At 40.6% G+C, this 18,888-nt stretch overlaps 1 protein-coding gene across 1 annotated transcript in view; it reads right to left on the bottom strand.

Annotated features, from left to right (window-relative positions):
• The window catches only part of DOCK8 (dedicator of cytokinesis 8), an 89,786-nt gene extending 71,350 nt beyond the window's left edge, over positions 1–18,436 (bottom strand). Inside the window, exons 1-2 of the mRNA XM_033086119.1 lie at positions 18,257–18,436; positions 507–609 (exon numbers count right to left, since the gene is read on the bottom strand). Of these exons, the coding sequence (XP_032942010.1) occupies positions 507–609; positions 18,257–18,309 (156 nt within the window). The 5' untranslated portion in view covers positions 18,310–18,436. The remainder of the gene's footprint in view (positions 1–506; positions 610–18,256) is intronic.
• Positions 18,437–18,888: the final 452 nt, after the last annotated feature.

Raw genomic sequence — 18,888 nt, 5'->3', positions numbered from 1 at the left:
TTTGTTTTCATTATTGTTGAGCAGTACTTAAAAGGAGCCAAGGCTTTTCTGCTCTTGATACTACCCCACAAGCAAGGAGACTGGGGATGCACAAAAAGCTGGGAGAGGACATAGACAGGACAGGCGACCCCAGATGAGCACAGGATATTTCAGACCACATGGAATCATGCTCAGTATATAAAACTGGTAGAAGAGGAAGGATTACCACACTAAGCATTTACTTGAAGAAGTTGAATGTTTCCATCAGGGAAGGAATGTAATATACTCCAACACTTACTAACTTTGATTCATAGTAATATGCAGAGGGACTGTCTATTCCAGGCTCCAAGTAACAGTTTCATGTTTCTGAAACACGTCATTTCCTCAGCTCACCAGAGTATTTTTTAACAGTTTCAGGTAAAAGCCAGTGGAAAGCAAGACAACTTAGAAGATAATTTAATTTACCCTAAAACCATTAAGCAATGTACATACCACACTTGTGTAAAGCAGATAAACCCAGAACTTACCAGATTACATGTAGAAAAGCCAGGGGTACTTAAGCTTCGTTGACAGAACTGTGCAAAGCCTGGTTGGAGAGTAAATTGCTTTCTTATTTCTGCAGAGGAGTGCCTTTAATTAAGCAGAGAAAAATCCTTATAATTACAATTATCCCTGTACAAATTCCAAATTCCAAATTCCAAATTCCAGCATTTAGCCAATTTAGTCTCCTGTCCCAGTGTTTAGAAATGTATTTTGATAATGGTCTAGACTCCTCTTAGTTTGTAGTTGGTGCAAATCTCATTTGCATTCCTATATAACCAAGGTTCTGCCACTCTTCCAAGAGATTTTTTATCATTATATTGTGGACTTCACAACTGAGAAATACTATGCGAGAAACAATAACCTTGGCCTTAAGTAAAGTGTGATTGTGACCGTCATAGCAGTACTTGCAGATTCATTTCTGCAAAGCAAAAATACAATAATAAAGCAGAGGGGAAAAAACTAACATCACATAAGTGAATATTTTTTTTTAATTGAACAAAGGATAAAAACAGGACAAGACCACTCACTGAACAGTGTAAGCCCAGACTTACACTACTAGTGCACTTTACTTGAAAAGCCCAAGGCAAACCAAAGAAGGAGTTTAAAAATCTGTCGATCTGGCTAAACATTTGAGGAAAAAACTTCTTAAGTACTAATTAACTGATTTCTGTGGCAGCAGAGAGAGACCAGAACTGAATTCTTCGGAAATCCCAGGGTGATAATAATGTATGGAGCCTGAAAATACCGCAGAGTAGTGTGGTAATTTTTCATGGAAACTAATCAATTAATGTTTAATATGATTTAGAAAAATCAGTTTAAGAATAATCAGCCATGAAATGATAACACAACACCTACATTATATTTTAGCGTAAGGGCTCAGGACAAGACTTTTGAAACAAGATGCAGTTAAGCAGATTTCAAACAAAAATAATAGCCTGCAGCCCATCCGAGCAGTCAAATGGGAAAAAGGAAAATACAGAGGTAAGAAGACACCCTCTTCCACATGAGACTCCTTCAACTGCAGCAAGCATTAATAGGCATCTTAGAATTACCACATGCCACAGGACAGTTTTGCTTGCACCTTTTCTCCTTTGTGGCCTCTTGATTCATATGACTATTGTACCTATTCTGCGACACTCACTACTGCATCTTTGAGCATGCCAAAACCCTGAATTTCACTCAATACATTTCTGTTCATGTGAAGCCACAGGAACTTGACAGAAGGTATTGAAAGTATTAGAGGTATTAGGCTTGTCCTAGAAAATAAAAATTGCATAAATGAGAATAGTTGCTTTTAGGTCAAAAGGTAATGCCAGGTGTGAGTGTGATGTTGCTGCAATCTGAAGGCAGCAACAATCCCAGACAGAACAAAGCTAGAATTATAGAGAAAGTAAAGAGAGCCGTTTGGAAGAGGATTTCCTACTCATCAGTGGTATTCCAAAAATCAAAACCAAGATGTTTTAAAGGTTATTCAATGATTACACAAGTGAGAAGCCATGTAGGGAAAGTGCTGAAGTGTGTACATTCTGTAGATTATTTCTGACCTATTTTACAAAGAAAAGCTACTTGTTTATCAGGGTTATTATTTCTCAATTTCCCACTACAAACAATACCTGATAATGAATGCATGTACAAAACTCAAATTACAGTAATTTCACGACTACAAGGCACACCCTTTTGACTAAAATTTTCCCTCAAACCTGGAAGTGCGCCTTATAGTCCAGTGCGCCTTATCTGATGGACAAAGTTGCGAAATTTGCCAAACCGGAAGTGTGAGCTGTGAGCTGTGGGAGGAGCCGGCAGTGCCACGGCAGCCGGCTGGGGGCGGGCCTGGGGGCCCATGGCACCGCCCCTGCCGGGTGAAGGCGGGCGTGGGGGCCCATGGCTGCCAGGTGAAGGCGGGCCCAGTGGCTCGCAGCACCGCCCCTGCTGGGTACAAGCGGGTCCAGGGGCCAATGGCTGCTGGGTTGAGGCGGGGCCTCGGCCAGCAACCGCGCAAGGGGAGCTGGGGGCGGAGCCTCACTGCAAAAAAAAAGTGCGCCTTATAGTCCGGTGTGCCTTATATGATCTACAAAGTTGCGAATTTTGCCGACTCCAGGGGGGGGTGTGCCTTATAGTCCGGTGCGCCTTATGGTCATGAAATTACTGTACTCAAAATTATTATTTTACTGCAAACTGAGTCTGTTCTACCCTGTGCAGAAGTATCTGATGGAAACAGCAGAAGTAGCAGCAGATGTGAAAACTGTGTTGCAGTCTGTTGCAGAAGTTGCTGCTGTAAACAATGATATAAGACATCTTTAAATTACATCCAATATGGGGTTACCAGATGCTTCAAAGAGGAAATTATATGAATTTTCAATACCAGGAAAAAAGGAAGAAGTACAGAGGAAGCACACATATGTATGAAGGGCCATATTTGCTGTCTGGTAAAAGTTGGGGCAAATGTAGCTGATTGAGTGCAAATACAGTTCTCAAGAGCATTGACATCAGTTCCAGTGTCTCACTAATAGAAAGAACTTGCAAACTAAATCAGTCAAATGGATGACAAACCTTGTAATCTGTGATGGTGACTCTCAGATAAGAATAGTTCATTCGACTGACTTCCCAGTTTTGCAATAACTAAAGGAAGAAAGTACAGTAAGAATAACAGAAGACAGCAAAATTTGTTTAAACCAACTCAGAAATTATTGCCTAGATTTGCTAGGATTAGACAAAGGAAAGTCCTAACTGCTAAAAGAACAAAAAGCACAAGTTAATCACATCAACATGGAAGAAAGGTGGGTATAACAATCAGAGATCTGCATGGAAACTTTTGAAAACTTGAGAACTAAGATGGAAACAGAAGTCCTGCAAGACTCTTCGATAATACCAGAATGGCTGTTGTCTCTCACATACATACTTTCTGATCAAAGAGCTGCCCTGGGCACCATTGGTGTACCCTCAGGAAAATGGTAGTTCATAATCATTGAAGGCATGCCATGTCTTAGCTTTTGTGGAGGCTGCAGTCCATCTATGCCTGGCTATACTTCTGCCCCCCTTGTCTGTACAACAGGCCTGTCTGATTCTGAGGAGAGCTCTACAGTCATACTTGACTGCAACAATGGTCTATCTGTGTGCTAAAAAACAAGGAAAGAAGGCAAGTGGTTACGGATAAATGAAAAGCAGTCACTGAAAAAGTTTTGTGGTTTCCATTCGGTTGAAGCAAGGGCACCATGAAATTGCACTTAACATCACCTTAGATATGCCTGTTTATTAAAAGTCTGATGATGAAGTGTATGGTGGGCAACTAGAAAATGTGGACTGCAGTAAATTCTGGTCCAAAAAGTTCTGCAATTATTGGTATATTATTGGCAATTATTAGGAGATGATGTGCAGACAATATGCAGACAATATGAATTTATCTAAGTGCAGTCACATAAAACCAGTCTCATGCTTTCCTGTGATAGTTTAACTGGCTCAGTGAGGCTCTTGATACTGTTCCTTGTGACATTCCTATAAGCAGAGAGAATGGCTAAATGGAATCATCACAACTGTTTCCAAAAGAGCTCACAGCTGGTTAATAAAACATATTCAAGGCATAGTCATCATTAGTTCAAAAGAAGATTGCAAGGAAATGTTACTATGAGAAGCAGTTTAGTTTTTCCTTAATCTAATTCCAGTCCATACTTTATTTTACAACATGGATGACGATATAGGTAACAGGACTAAAATCTGGGGATTGTATCAACCCAGTATTTTAGAAACAGTCCAAAATCAGCACAGCTAAATTAAATAAAAATGAGTGTAAACTTCTAAACTTAGGAAGAAAAAAACCCCAAATGCAGAAATACAAAAAGTGAAATTAACTACTAAAAAAAATAGCCATGTCACAGAATAGATAGTGAGAGAGTATACTGGTACACTTACCAATAAAAGTACAACAGGTGAGGAAAAACTGATGCTATTTCTGTTAAGAGAAGTTGATGAGACATACTTAGGCTGATGTAAACACTTACAACAACACAGAGTAAGATGCAATCAATTTTAAAAGGCTTCAAAAGATAGCAGTCAGAAGGCTAAAAATTTTGGCAAGGATGACTCAGGAGGAAAGAGTGAAAAAACCTGTTGAGTCACAAAAAGGGAGACTGACAGGATACAGCAGTTGTCCTTGACTATGTAAAAGATAGCAATATGTAAAGAAAATGGTGAACAGTTCACGTCTCTAGAGGGAAGAAGAATAAGGAATGTGCTTAAATTGAAGCAAGAAAGCTCTAATAAGTTAGTAGGAACAAAGTTTCCACTGCAAGGGAAGTAGGACACTAAAAGTGTCCTGAGGAAGCTGGCTGTTGTTGTGGCCAAGCCACCCTGCATTATACTCGAAAAGTCCTTGTGGACAGTAAAATCCCGGCTGACTGAAAAAAGGAAAATATTGCTGTCATTTTTAAAAAGGGAAGAAAGAAGGAACACAGACAACTACAGAATAGTGAGCCTCTCCTCTGTGCCTGGGAAGATCGTGGGGCAGATCCTCATGGAAGCAGTGTTAAGGAGGTGATTCAAGACAGCCAGCACAGCTTTACTAAGGACAAATTTTGCCTGACCAACCTGGTGGCCCTACATGATGGAGTGTCTGCAATGGTCAACAACAAAAGACTTACTGATGTCATGTATCTAGGTTTCCATGACATTATCCCATATGACAGTTTATCTCCAGATTGGAGAGGCATGGCTATGAGGGATGTATTATACACTGAACAAGGAATTTGCTGGAAGGACACAGCCAGTGAGTTGCTGTCAATGGCTCTTGTGGAGCCTCCTGATCAAGGCTGGCGAGGAGTGGTGCTCCTTAGGGCAGACAAGGAACTGGTGCTCTTCTCTATCTTCATCAATGACATCAAGAGTGACATTGAATGCACCCTCAGCAGGTTTGCAGATGACATAAAGCTGAGCAGCGCAGCTGACACAACAGAAGGAAGGGATGCCATCCAGAGGGACTGGACAAACTTGAGAAATAAGTCCATAGGAATCTCAGGAGGTTCAACAAGTCCAAGTGTGAAGTGCTGCCCTCTTTGTCAGGGCAGTCCCAGATATGAGTACAGACACAGACTGGGAGAAGAACTCGTTGAGAGCAGCCCTGTGGAGAAGGGCCTGAGGGTTCTCCTGGATGAAAAGCTGGACACGACCCAGCAGTGTGTGCTCACAGCAAATAAAGTCAACTGCATCCTGGGCTGCATCTAAAGAAGTGAGGCCAGGAGGCTGAGAGAGGCGTATTTTGCCTCTCTACTCTTCTGTGACCTGCCTGGGGTACTGAGTCCAGGTCTAGGTGGTCCTTAGCACACGATAAACATGGACCTGTTGTATAGGGTCCAAAGGAGAGTCACGAAGATGATCAGAGGATCATTTGCAGCATCTCTCCTACAAAGGGTGAGAAATCTGGAGTTGTTCAGCCTTGAGAAGACTCTGGGGAGATCTCATCACAGCCTTTTACTACCTAAATGGAACATGTTACAGGCAAATAGAGATAGGACAAAGGGGCAACAGTTGTAACCTTATAGAGGAAAGATTTAGATTAGATGTTAGGAACAAATTCTTTACACGAAGGGTGGTGAAACAGGTTGCCCAGAGAAGTCGTGGATGCCCTGACCCTGGAAGTGTTCAAGGACCCACTGGATGGGGCTTTGAGTAACCTCGCCTATTGAAAGGTGTCCCCACCCACAAAGGGGGTGGTTGGATCGAGATGACCTTTAATGTACTTTCTGGCCAAAACCATTCTGTGATTCCAAGCAGCCATCTTGTGATTGTACAGTGACAAGAATCCATTCATGATGTCCCTGAACTATCTGGAAAACAGCATCTGGGCAACTGCAACCCTCTCAAAGACCAAGGGGACTCAGCAGTGTTAATAGCTCTACTGATCCCTTGTATAGATAGCTGTTCCTCTTCACTAGCTGAAAAAAAGGTGTATATTTAGTGAAGACTTCCACAAAGATAACTGCAGAATTCACAGTTTGTCAACACTCACAAGATAGTGTAAACCTGTAGAAAGATGGCAGATAATAATATACTGAGGATTTCCTGGATTTTAGGTCCTTGGCTGAATCACAGTGTCAGAGAAAAATAACATAAATTGGAACTAATTTTTCCACTCTGTGATGTCTTGACCTTCGAATGATGATGACATACTTCTCTGGTGCAATCCTTGAAAAAGCTGGAACTCACCAGACTTCCTGATCCACCCAGACAGGACTGGAGGGTAGCCAAATTCAAACAACCAACCAAAACAAATCCCAAACCCCAAACTGGTGCTTCTCAATCTCAATTTCACTAGTGTCTGTCCCACAGGTAGATATAAACCTCCAGCAATTGCTAGGGAACAGCTGAGGCATAGTCTGTATTTCACAAATACTCTCCAATGCAAAGCATACAGTTTGCATAATATATTAACAGTGTAACCAAAGTAACAGACTACACCTGCAGGTTCTTAAAATTAAATTCATCTTGTAGGTCAAATTCTGGAATGTTTCTCAGGACAGAGCTCATTGAAGGATTGTGAGCTTGGAGATTTGGGTTATTAGCTGGACCCAGATGAGGTATCAGGAAAGGAAGATAAAACAGCCATTTATTTTCTTCCTCTAACATATGTTAGATCTATGGCTGAATATTGCTGGTTCATTCATATAATTAAAATTATATGAATGCTTATAATGCATAAAGCAGGTTCTGCAGTTTCACTGTAACCTCTATTCAATGACATATGTCTTTGAAATATGTAATTTAAAAGTAGGCACAATAGGTATTTTGTTAGTATGTATATAATATGAAAATTTAGACAGAGAAAAACTATTTAAAAATAAAAGGGAAAGAGAACAGATTTAAAGATCACCTATTAACTGAAAATCAGAAACTTCATAAGAAAAAACCTAGTTTTAAAAGTATGCTTCACATGCTTATTAGATGAAGCTCTCCAAAATTACTTACTATTAGAGGAGAGGTAGAAAGGGTAATCTTTAATGATCTTACAGTCCCTTCCAGCACACTGAAATTGTCATCTGCAAGAGCTGCATACGCAATTAGACAGCAAGGAAATGTGAAAATAAACAAATAAATAAATAGAGAGTACCAGAACTATCCCCAAAGACATGCACACTTAAATAGACATGGATGGCAGAATCATTTAAAAAAAAAGAAAGTGAAAACTTTTACCAACAGGTTAAATGTTCAGTCTTGGTTACCCTGAAAAGTAATCCCTTTCATCTGACACTGACAGAAAATTCACAACTAGCTTTTGCTCTTTTCTGAGCCTAAGATGAAACTTCTCTAGTTACAACTGAAAACAAGCAACTAAAAAGTTCTAGAAGAGAAAAATGGAACAATTACCTACCGCTGTCTTTCACTCCCACACGCAAACACACAAAATTTTGGGCAATGATCCAGATCTTTAACTAGCAAATATGGGAATCGCACTTAGATCTCCTGTTCTTACTGCCAGTGGAACTGCCTGTTTTTCTTCTAAGTTTCTAATTAGTCCTTAAGGCACCAGAGCTCCACTTTGTTAGTCACTGTTTACAGCAGTGGTCCATCTGAACTGCTGCTGTTTCCTTGTTGGCTCAGGTAGGCTGTACACCCTCTGGCACACACCCACTTTGGGGTCTACCACATTAAGACTCCATATCAGCTACAGCAATAAAGATCCTATTCAAGATGGTTGAAATTTAACAACAATCTTCTTACAAGGGATGGTGTGGGAACAAAGAAAAAAATCTAGAAGAGGAAACTGTTGACTTCATTATGCTGTCAGCTTGTTACAAAATAAAATGGGCAAGAGCTCAATTTTTATTTCTTTCCCAGGTCATGTATGACATTTATTCATGGAGATTTTTCTCTGCCTTTCTGTTTTTCTGTTTCTCCCTCGGGAAGAGACATAAGCACTGACAAAAATAATTTTCTAATCCTGGTCATGTAAAGAAATGAAAGACCTATGATTTGGTCCTGATGAACAATGTTTTTACGCAGCTTTTAATCATTGTATGGATAATAGGAATAGCTATGATAAAACATTTGAGAAGACAATGTGTATGCATTGTTGACTGGTTAACTCTTGCAATGGAAGTGGTTTTAGATGTGAGGTTTTAGATGATAGTTTAGTGGTACCTCCTGGAAAGCAGAAAGTATAAATCAATGTTGTCTGTCATCCTATTATAAACTTAGACTGGTCATGATAGTTTATATATGCAATAGAAAATTTGTAATTAATATGTCATTTGATGCTAATTAATAATGCTAACAGAAGATAAATACATGTGTAAACATGAGAATTCTTTTATTGTCCCCATTGCCTTAGTATCTACCATCATACAGCAATATGTACACAAAGCTTTCATTCTGAATGGATTAACCTCAGTTCATCTAAGGACAATTATCTGTGTGTTCTGGCTCAGAACACTCTCTGCTTGAGTACTAAAGCTCACATTGTTACCTTATTATTTTCTGTTAACTGAGATATCTGAAAATACACATTTTAATAAATGTGCCCCTACAGCCTCCAGGAGACTACTCAGGTCTATATTCCATTGCAAAACTTTGTAGCTAGGACATAGTTTTTTGTTTTTGTTTTTTTGTTTTTGTTTTTGTTTTAATGCTAGACTGTTTAAAAGTCTTCCAGAAGCTTACATTCTTTACAATGACAATGAGAATTACAATGGCAATTTTGAGGCCAGTAATGATTGTACGTGCCACCCTCTCTTTATACTGTGATTTGAAAGCAATAGAATAATGTTACTCTTCTAGATTTTTGTTTTGTCTGCACTGTTCCACGAATTCATAATAAAGTGATCATTAAATATGTGCAAAGACTTACATTACAGCTAATGCGTATTATCTGAGCATCCAAATGGCTTCACTAAGAACATGCTGCTATAATACTTATAATTTTGTAAAACCTGTACCAAGTCTAGTAGTTCTCGTGCTTTGTTTTCACATTTTACTAAGTGGAAAAAAGCAGACATTAGCAACAGTAATAAATAATACTAAAATAAAGAATATGTAAATGTTATTTGAGGGAAATTTTTCTCCTTTAGGGTTCTTTTTTTTTTAAAATCAAGGTCAAAATTGTTATTTTTATCAACTAGCAAAAAATGTGGCTGCCAACTTCAAATAAATTAATAATATATTCATAAAAGGGTCTTTAATACTGAGTACATGAAAGGCCAGAGGAGGGAATAAGGCAAATAGGACAGAAATGGAAAAATAATTTGTGTTAGTATTTTGCCCCTCATTTCCTAAGAACACAGATTTATGGAACTTCAGTGTGACTTTCCTGATATGGAAAAACATGAGGGTTTGGGTTTTTTTTCCCCAGCCACTTCTTAGAACAACATCTTTTTCTTTAGAGCTAAGTTGGACTAGAAAAAGTAGGATCATTTACTAGGACAATATGCCTGAAAAAAAAATTGGCTCTCTTTTAAGCACATGAAGAGGTATTGCTATTTCTAGAACAAGAGATTTTGATTAAACTTCAGCAGGAGCCAAAGCAGAATCTAAGATACATTTGAAAGCTGGATCTTTTGCTCATGCTCTTAAAAATACAAAGGCTCACTAAATTTGGCATATATTAAAAACTATTGTTAAAAATAATATATTTTTGTATCTGCTGGTTGTCTTTATATGTACAAATTTCGTTATTACACACTCTTACAAACATATGTGGATTATGTGAGACATTTTATATCATAAATTACAAGCTGATATATCTGGAAAATTTCAAGCTTGGAGAGATGTTGCATTTTATTCAATGTTCCAAACATGAGGTCTTGACACTATTATCTTTTTAAGGCTCTGATCATGTGACAACTGAAATAATATATGCTCTTATCTAACCCAGTTTGCTTGACACTAGGGAAAAATACTGAGTCCAGGTGTGTTGACTCCCTTATAAAAGATCTCCATTATTACCAAAGCTCAGAAAACTGTGATTCATCATGTGCAAGTATAATTGTACAAAACTCATGAGGAAAGGTATTAGGGACTTTTAGGTCTTGGGACTTTGGCCCAAGAGCTGGTTAGGCCTGGGCCTATTTTTCTGTAACTGCACTTACAATGGCAAAATTTTAGTGTAATTGTGTTGTCAGGTAAGCCTGTTCACAGACTACCCTTTCTCCTACTGCTACAGACAACAATAAAGTCTGGTTTCTCAAACCAAATTTAAAAAATAGTCAAGCCAGAATAGAAAAAAAGGACAACTATATAGACTTGTGCCTATGAACTGTAATTTTTCATTACCATAAAACCTGAAAATGGTAGAAGGTATAAAATATAAGATTAAATATCTCTTTATTGCTGGTTTTCTCTTCATGTATGAAAATGACAACTGTTTGGAACAATGAATAAGAAATATTCATTGGTGGACACAAAAGTGTTTCTTACTTGTATCTACATTTTCCTTTGGTAAGCTTAAGATTTTGTTGACTATGTATGAAAAAAGAACCTCATGAGAAATTTCAGGCTAGGCTTCACCATGCACATGCATATAATGTCTGAAGTCTGGAGGGACATAAGATCTTAAAAAATTATGTTACGATGCTTTTCTGAGTTGTTCTGCTCAAAACTTAAAGTCTCTTTCAAACTCAGCAGTCATCTCCCAGAGAAAAAGCAAAAATCCCATTACTCTAATCATGTAACAGGGATTATTGCACCTGAGTTCAGTGACTGCACAGATGTGTAAGTGCTGTATAATACTGGGCTTAAACAACTGTAATAGAAAATAGATGGCTATATTTTAAACTCTATTTGTCTGCAGTGAGAGAGCTTCCTAGCTGTCAGTAACACCTATCTCAACTGTAACAACAGTTCTGCTGCATGACCAACTGTTCTATGAAGACACAGTCTCTACAGCTGCCTACCAGCTGATAAAGCCTACACTTGTATTATGGAGCCTATCTTTCCCGCACTTGTAATTTTTCACAGAGATATGGCTGGGTGGGCCTGTGTTTGTCATTAACCTCCTACTTAAGTGGCTACTATCACATTGATTGTATAGCAGGCAGACGACTCCATAAAGGGTAATAAAAAAAACCCAAAAGTAAGCCACTGAGAATAACCAAAGGCACCGGTACTGTCTGAAAAGTAGTTATAAGGGCATTTTCTTCCTATTTCTTCATTACTTCCTGAAAGTTACAGGAATCTACTCATTAAATGTTGCAATTTTTGCAGAGTATGCCAGAGGAAAGGGCTTTCAGTCTTTGTGATGGACACAATGATGCCAAATATAGTAAAGGTATCATCCTGAATAATCTTACCTTAAAAAAATTAGGAGACGCTTATATGAATTTTTAACAAAAATATCTATTTTTGTGTCCTATGGCACAATCTAGACACACGATGTTGCTTTCTTCTTCAGCTTACTCATTTAACTGATTTAAAATTCACTTCTGCTAGTTTACATCTCTCACTTATACTGGAGGAGTACCTGTAAAATGTCCCAGAATATGACACACAGGTCAATATACCTAAGGGAAGAGCCATCTGAAGCCTTTAAGAACTGTTTAGTTGTTCACATGCTGTGAGCACTTGTAACTGATAGAGCAGGGATGAAACCATGGTATTGAGTCTATTTAATCTTTTCTCCTCTTTCAAACTGCCTTAATTTCAAACAGTGGGCAGGTGGAAGGTAAAGCATCTATGTGCAGAGCCTGCAGTGGGGACTGGTCTTTATGAGCAGCAGATGAAGTTGCAGAGGAACCTGTCTTCTCTCCCGTCTTCACCTGCTTTAGAGCCACGTACAATCTATTCCCTATGCTGAATACAAAGACAATAATGCCACAAACTGGGAAAAAACAGCTTGAAGCAAAGAGATGGGGTTCTTCATCTGTCTAAAGGAATAGTGTCTAAAGCTGGTGAAGTATGATCTGGATGAGCAGACAGTGAGTTAGACTGAAAACTTCCTGAACAGCTGGTGATCATCAGTGGCAAGAAGTTTAGATGGAGGGTATAAACTAGCAGTAAAACTCAGGGGTCAATACTGGATCCAATCCTGATTAACATCTTCATTAATGATCTCGATGACAGGGCAGAGTGTACCTTCAGCAAGTTTACTGATGACCCAGAAGTGGGAGGAGAGCGCAGCATGACCTTCTTGATCCACCAGAGGGTCATGCTGCCATTCAGAGGGAATTCAATGGACTGGAGAAATGGACTGAAGGAAACTTCATGGAGTTCAACAAGTGCAAAGCCCTGGACCTGGATCATCTCCATGCACCCCTGTATTCTGGAAGGCACTTGCCTGGAAAACAGCTTTACAGGAAAGCATCAGAAATCCTAGAGGACCATGACTACATTGGTTCTAGGAGACTATGACTTCCACAAAGTTGAACATGAGCCAGCAATATGTCCTGGTTGCAAAAATGACAAATGTTATGCCAGGGTGTACTGGGGAGAGTATTGCCATCAGGTGGAAGGAGTTGATCCTTGCCCTCTGCTTGATGCTGGTGAGACATGCCTAAGTTCTCTGCCCAAGACTGGGCTCCTCAGTACAAGAGAGACATGGATATACTGGAGAGAGACCAGCCAAGGGGGACCAAGGTGATGGACCAGAGCATCTCACCAGTGGGGAAAGACTGAGACATCTGGGACTGTGCAATCTAGAGAAGGGAAGGCTCGGGGGGTCTTATCAATTTATATACACAGGGGCAGAGTAAAGAAGACAGAGCCAGGCTTTTCTCAGTGGTTCTCAGTGACAGCACTAGAGGCAATAGGCCTGCCCTGAAACTTGGGGGATTCCCTGTGAAACACCCTTTTCCCATGAGGGTGGAGTCTACCACCTGGTAGGCCTTCAAAGTCCAACAGGATGTGATCATAGGCAGCTAAGTCTCAATGGCCCTGCTTGAGCAGAAGGGCTGAACAAGATAACCTACAAAGGTCCTTTCCATCCTCTACTCTTGTGTGATTCTGTGAAAGAATTGAGCAGATACTTTGGTCAGTTTAAAATCTAACCCCATAAATGGGAGATAAATGCTGTGGACAATTGAAAAGAAACACATGTTGTAGTCAGCTGAAAAATTGGAAAAAATGGAATGAAAGATGAAAAAAGTATAGTGATATTCCTGTATATGCCAGCATTTATTTCCTATAGCCAGATTAAATAGTTTGCAAACAAAACCAGTATCCAGGAACAGTGCTAGTCAGCCTTACCTCAGTGCTTGATAAGGTCATGCAATAGATTCTCCTCAAAGCTATAATGAAGCACACGGACTATATATAGGTGATTAAAGACAGCCACCCAACCTCACCTAGGGCAGATTGTGCTGGTCTCATCTAGTAGCCTTCTACAATGTAGTGATTGCATCAGTGGTCATGGGAAGAGCAACTGCTGTTACCCACTTGAATTTCTGTGTGGTGCCCCACAACTTTCTTGTCTCTAAATTGGAGAGATATCTCCAATGGAGTCTTAGCTGGAGAAGGAACTAGCTTGATAGCTTTCTTGCTTGATCTGTGGTAAATGTGCAATGTCCAAAATGGAAATAAGACCTGCTCCTCAAGGGTGAGTATACTTATCCTTAAGTAATACTGCTTAATAACTTCATTAATGACATACATGGTGGGAATGAGTGCACCATCAAGCTGAACACTTCACTTGATTCAATTGATGGAAGGGATCTGTCCAGAGGGAAGAGACCCTGAGAGATTTGAGAAATGGGCTCATATGAACCTCATGAAATTCAACAAGGACAAGTACATTGAACATGTTCAGGGCTACCATCAATACCTGAACAGACTGAGAGATTAATGAATTGAGAACAGCTGTCCAGAGAAGGAACTGAGGGTACTGCTGAACGAAAAGCTGGACATGATCCAGCAATGTGTGCCTAAGGCCCAGAAAGCCAAATGTGTGCTGGGCTGCATCCAAAGCAGTGTGGGCAGCAGGGCAGGGAGAGGATTCTATCCCTCTGCTCTGCTCTGCTCTGGTGAGACCCCACCTGCAGTGCCACATCCAGCTCTGGGGTCCCAGCACAGAGAGGAAATAGACCCCTTGGAGTGAGTCCAGAGGAGAGTTGAGGCGCCTCTCCTGTGAAAATGCATTGAGAGTTGGATTTATTCAGTCTGGAGAAGGGAAGGCACTGGGAAGACCCCAAAGCCTTCCAGTACCTAAAGGGGACCTGTATGAACTATGGGGAAGGACATTTTAAAAGAACCTGTAGTGAGAGGACAAGAGAGAAAGTGAAGCCTTTCATTTTGAAGTGAAAGAGGATACGTTTAGACTAGATATTAAGAAGAAATTCTTTACTGTGAAGGTGGTAACACCTTGGAGCAGGTTTCCCAGAGAAGCTGTGGATGCCCCATCACTGGAAATGTTCAAGGCCAGATTTGTTGGGGCTCTGAATAATTTGATTTGGAGAAAGATATCTCTGCCAATAACAAGGGGTTTGGAATGTGTATTCATCCTTAAATACACATCATAAAACAAGAAAAGGAAAAGCCAAGTTTGTTTCACAACTGGGCAATTTCAGGGATGAGGAAATTAAATTACAGGAATGAATGTTGAAAATGTCTTATGTAATACTTGTGTTACTTATGTAATATGTAACAGTTGTCTGTAGAGGCAGTTGAGGAGAATACCTATTGGGAGGGTTTTTATTGCAAGAGTCACATGACTGAAACGTAAGTTATTTGTTAGGGAGTTGTACTGCTGTTCTTGATAATCTTCTGTTTTATAATTTGTGTGTTGAAAGGTTTTGGATGTAGAGCATTGGTGACCAGCTAGGTGCTTGAAGCACAATTTTCTTCACTTGAAGTCAAAACAAACAGTTACTACTGCAAGACCTATGTGAAAGAGAAGACAGTAAATTGCCCTAGCTAAACAAAACCAATAAAAATAGACTATCTCTTCTGTTAATGTTGCATTTATCCTAAGACACTGCCAAGACAAACTGATTAAAATTCAGTTTTTCTGGTCTCTCAAATCTACACTGCTCAGCTGGTATATACTAGAGCCCACATTCTCGCAATGGTGAGTTGTTTCCTCCTCAGTGGTTTACAAAACTATTTTTTTAACTTCCTTGATTCCTTGGTATAAATACTGTGATTGGAAAGTAGACACACTTACATTGCACAATCCAGATATCTTCCAATTACTATCTTGAATTAAATGCAGCAAGGATGATCTGGCTTTTTGTGTCTCATGCTGATTTTGAGCTGCCTGGCTTGAGGGACACTAAAAATTTGTTCCTTCACTTCTACACAGGAAATTAACATCATTATTCATAAAACCTATCCTGTTAAAGCAGAAAGAACTACTGACATGCATGCATTAAAAACATATGTGCAAGTCTTTGCAGGATTAAAAAAGGCAGGAAGCAACAGGTTGGGGCAGCAGACACCAGATGGGTGGAAGGAAGAAAAAAGTGATAGGAAGACATGGTTACGTGTGCAGGTTGCATACAAGAGTTTGAAGGCATTTGAAGGTCTGTTTTTAAAGTCTGACCTAGTTCTAAGTAAACGTGCTGCTTGTCATGTAACAGCTGTTCCTGAAACATCTGCAAGTCCAGTGCTCATGAACTCACACTAAATTTAAATCATAATTAGACCATTAAGACATTTCATATCATGTTATTGCTAATTTTTTACAGAACACAGTTCATAGGTTGGTCAGATGTCTGACATGGCTCACCAAACACACCAGGGTACACCTTATGTTAGTATCAGGGAGGTGGCTGATATTTAGCCAGAATAGAGCCTAAAATTCTGCTGGTCCTCTTAAAAACCATATATAGCTTGCATAAATCACTGGCAAGAGATAAAGTGAACAAAAAAGGACAGAGTTTTGCATGTAAATTTGTAGTGAATGCAAAGTAATTATAGAGGCAATGTACCAGGTCCTGAAAATATTGCCTTGTCAGTAATGTTCAACTTTCACTACAAGTTACATTTTGAAGAAGTCACAACTCTGAAGAGAAAGAAACAAACTTTTACAGCTCTAAATTAGCCCTTTGTGTACAGACAAGAAACCTAACACACTGACTTATTATTCCTCTGATTTTGAAAATTACTTTAAAAAAGTCCAAACTGCCACATTAAAAATGCTTCTTGTGAAAAGCACTCTTCTGTCAACAGTAAAAACTGCATTGGAGACATCTAAAAATGTCCTGCTCTTTTTGAAGAAAGGGAAACAAAATATCCTTCCAAAAAATATTTACTATACTGATAAAACAGAGTAAAGTGTAAGTGCAAAAGACAATATCCATGCTCACAAAATAAAAGGGCACACTCTTAAATTGGAATCATATTCAGAATATTTTTTAATAGATTTCAATATTTAACTTGCTACAAAAATAGTATTTTACTATTGAATCAAAAGAAAAGTATATTTTAAAAAATTATAACAGTAATTTAATTTCACAACAGCTCTTACTACCAAACTTTTTGTGAATCTTCGTGAAATGAAGCTGAACTGATTGTTATGGCTCCACTACTTTGTAGGCTTTAGTAGTAGAGATGAACACTGACCATCACCAAAGCTAGGGAAAGCTGCCAAAAAACTGACCCTAAAAATAGGAAGAAAGAAAATAACTCAAGGTCTGTAAACATCAGCTAGTTATAATTTCTGTTCAAGCAAGTCTCCAAATGATCAGGAATTGTGCCATGATCCTCTCATGTGCTGCTCATCTGATGGCTTCCAAATATGGTGTCTCACTCTCGAGAATATTCCACCATAAACTTAAAATAAATTCCCAAAGAATACAGAAAGGTACACTGATGCATATTCTGCCATGAGAAAGGCACATCACAGAGGAGCTAATTTTATCCTCCCTGACTGCAAACCCCATGTCTTCCAAAAAATTGCTGAGGAGGTGGAGTTTCTCTGCATACTTTTCTCTCTGGCACAGACACTTATCCTCAGTTTATATTACCATTATGCTATTTGTTCTTTTATGTGTCAGCAAACTCAGGTACCTGGTACTTACATCAACACCCTGGAAACACAATTTTTGTCTCAGATGACAAGACTCTTGAAATGAAGGCCTGTTTTTTCCTTTAACCTAGCAATGTGAAAATAATTGTCTTGGTTTCTTACTGCTGCCACAGAGCACAGACGAACTGAGAGTCAGAACTTCCCTGGGAAAAGACACCAAAGTCTTTCAGACAGCAAGTTCAGTCTCAAGAGTATGGTGTTCCAACAGCTGAACTCTTATTTGGTTTAGGGAGGGAATGTGGGAGGTAAATACATATTCAGTCATTGGGGGACTTTACATAGATGAAAGAATGAAAAAAAAAAAATTCCCAGGGATGTATGCCATTGCAGTATGGATGCCCTACATAAACCCCTCATTTGCCAGGAGTGGTCATTTAGAGGGATCAGGTAATTTTGCCACTTCTTGTGTCCAGTCCCCCACCCCGTCGCCAGCGAGCAGCCCCTCCAAAGAACTCGGGACTTCTTCGGACAAAACAGATGGGGAAGAAACTCCTGGGATGAGACTGGACGTCGCCTCCCTGCCAGAGGACACGGACCCAGAGCCAGTTTCGTGCCTTGATCAGAGCAAAGCTCGCAGCAGAAGCGCAGCCGGGGCCGCAGCTCCCGCAGGAGCAGCGGGGCGCGGAGCCGTGCCCGCGGCAGGCTGGCCAGCCCGGCTATCGGCAGCTGTCAGACGGCTCTCCGCCCCGGGGTCTCCAGGGGAGGAGCCGGCCCGCCGGCTCCCGCCGTCCCGATTGTCCTGGCCGGGCTGAGACTGGCGAGGGACAGCTGCCAGGTACGAGCAAAGCCGCTTACCTGTTGATTTTCAGGGCGAACGCCCTCCTGTCTGCGGCAGGTAACGTCGCCATACGGGCGAGCAGCCTGGCTGTCGGCTGCCGACGAGGACTGGCTGTACGCACGAAGGGCGGCTTTATTTCATTTATTTATTTTTCTTAATTGCGTGCTCCGGGCTAAAAACCCGACGATCCACTGATAGTTCTGGGTGGCAACTTCCGCATTTCACCTTCCTCACCGAAATTGGCCGGAGTGGGAGGGATCTGCCCCAGCGCACAGCCGGCTGCTCTCCCTGCCGCGTCTGCCCCACAGCCGGCAGCGCCCAGCCCGGCGTCCTGCGCCCTCCCGGCGGCTGCCGCAGCACGGGGGAAAGCAGCAACTTCCCCTCCCTCTTCTACCGAGGCGAACCCCGCGGGCATTTTGGAGGGAAGCAGCGGGCAAGGCAAGCGCTTATGCACGGACAGGGAGGGAAGGCACCGTTCATATATGAACGTGCAAAGTTGCGGGAATCCACGAGCATCCCTCACGACCCTTTTTCTTTTGGAAACCGCAGTGCGAGTATCAGGCGCCTCCGCCTTACCACACCCCACACACATATACACACCCGCCAAGGGTCAAGCGCTGCTCTGCGGGGCGGGCGAGGAAGCAGCGGG

The sequence above is a fragment of the Catharus ustulatus genome, chromosome Z (genome assembly GCF_009819885.2).
Source record: "Catharus ustulatus isolate bCatUst1 chromosome Z, bCatUst1.pri.v2, whole genome shotgun sequence".
Lineage (NCBI taxonomy): Eukaryota > Metazoa > Chordata > Aves > Passeriformes > Turdidae > Catharus > Catharus ustulatus.
This window is presented reverse-complemented; position numbering and strand designations above follow the sequence as displayed.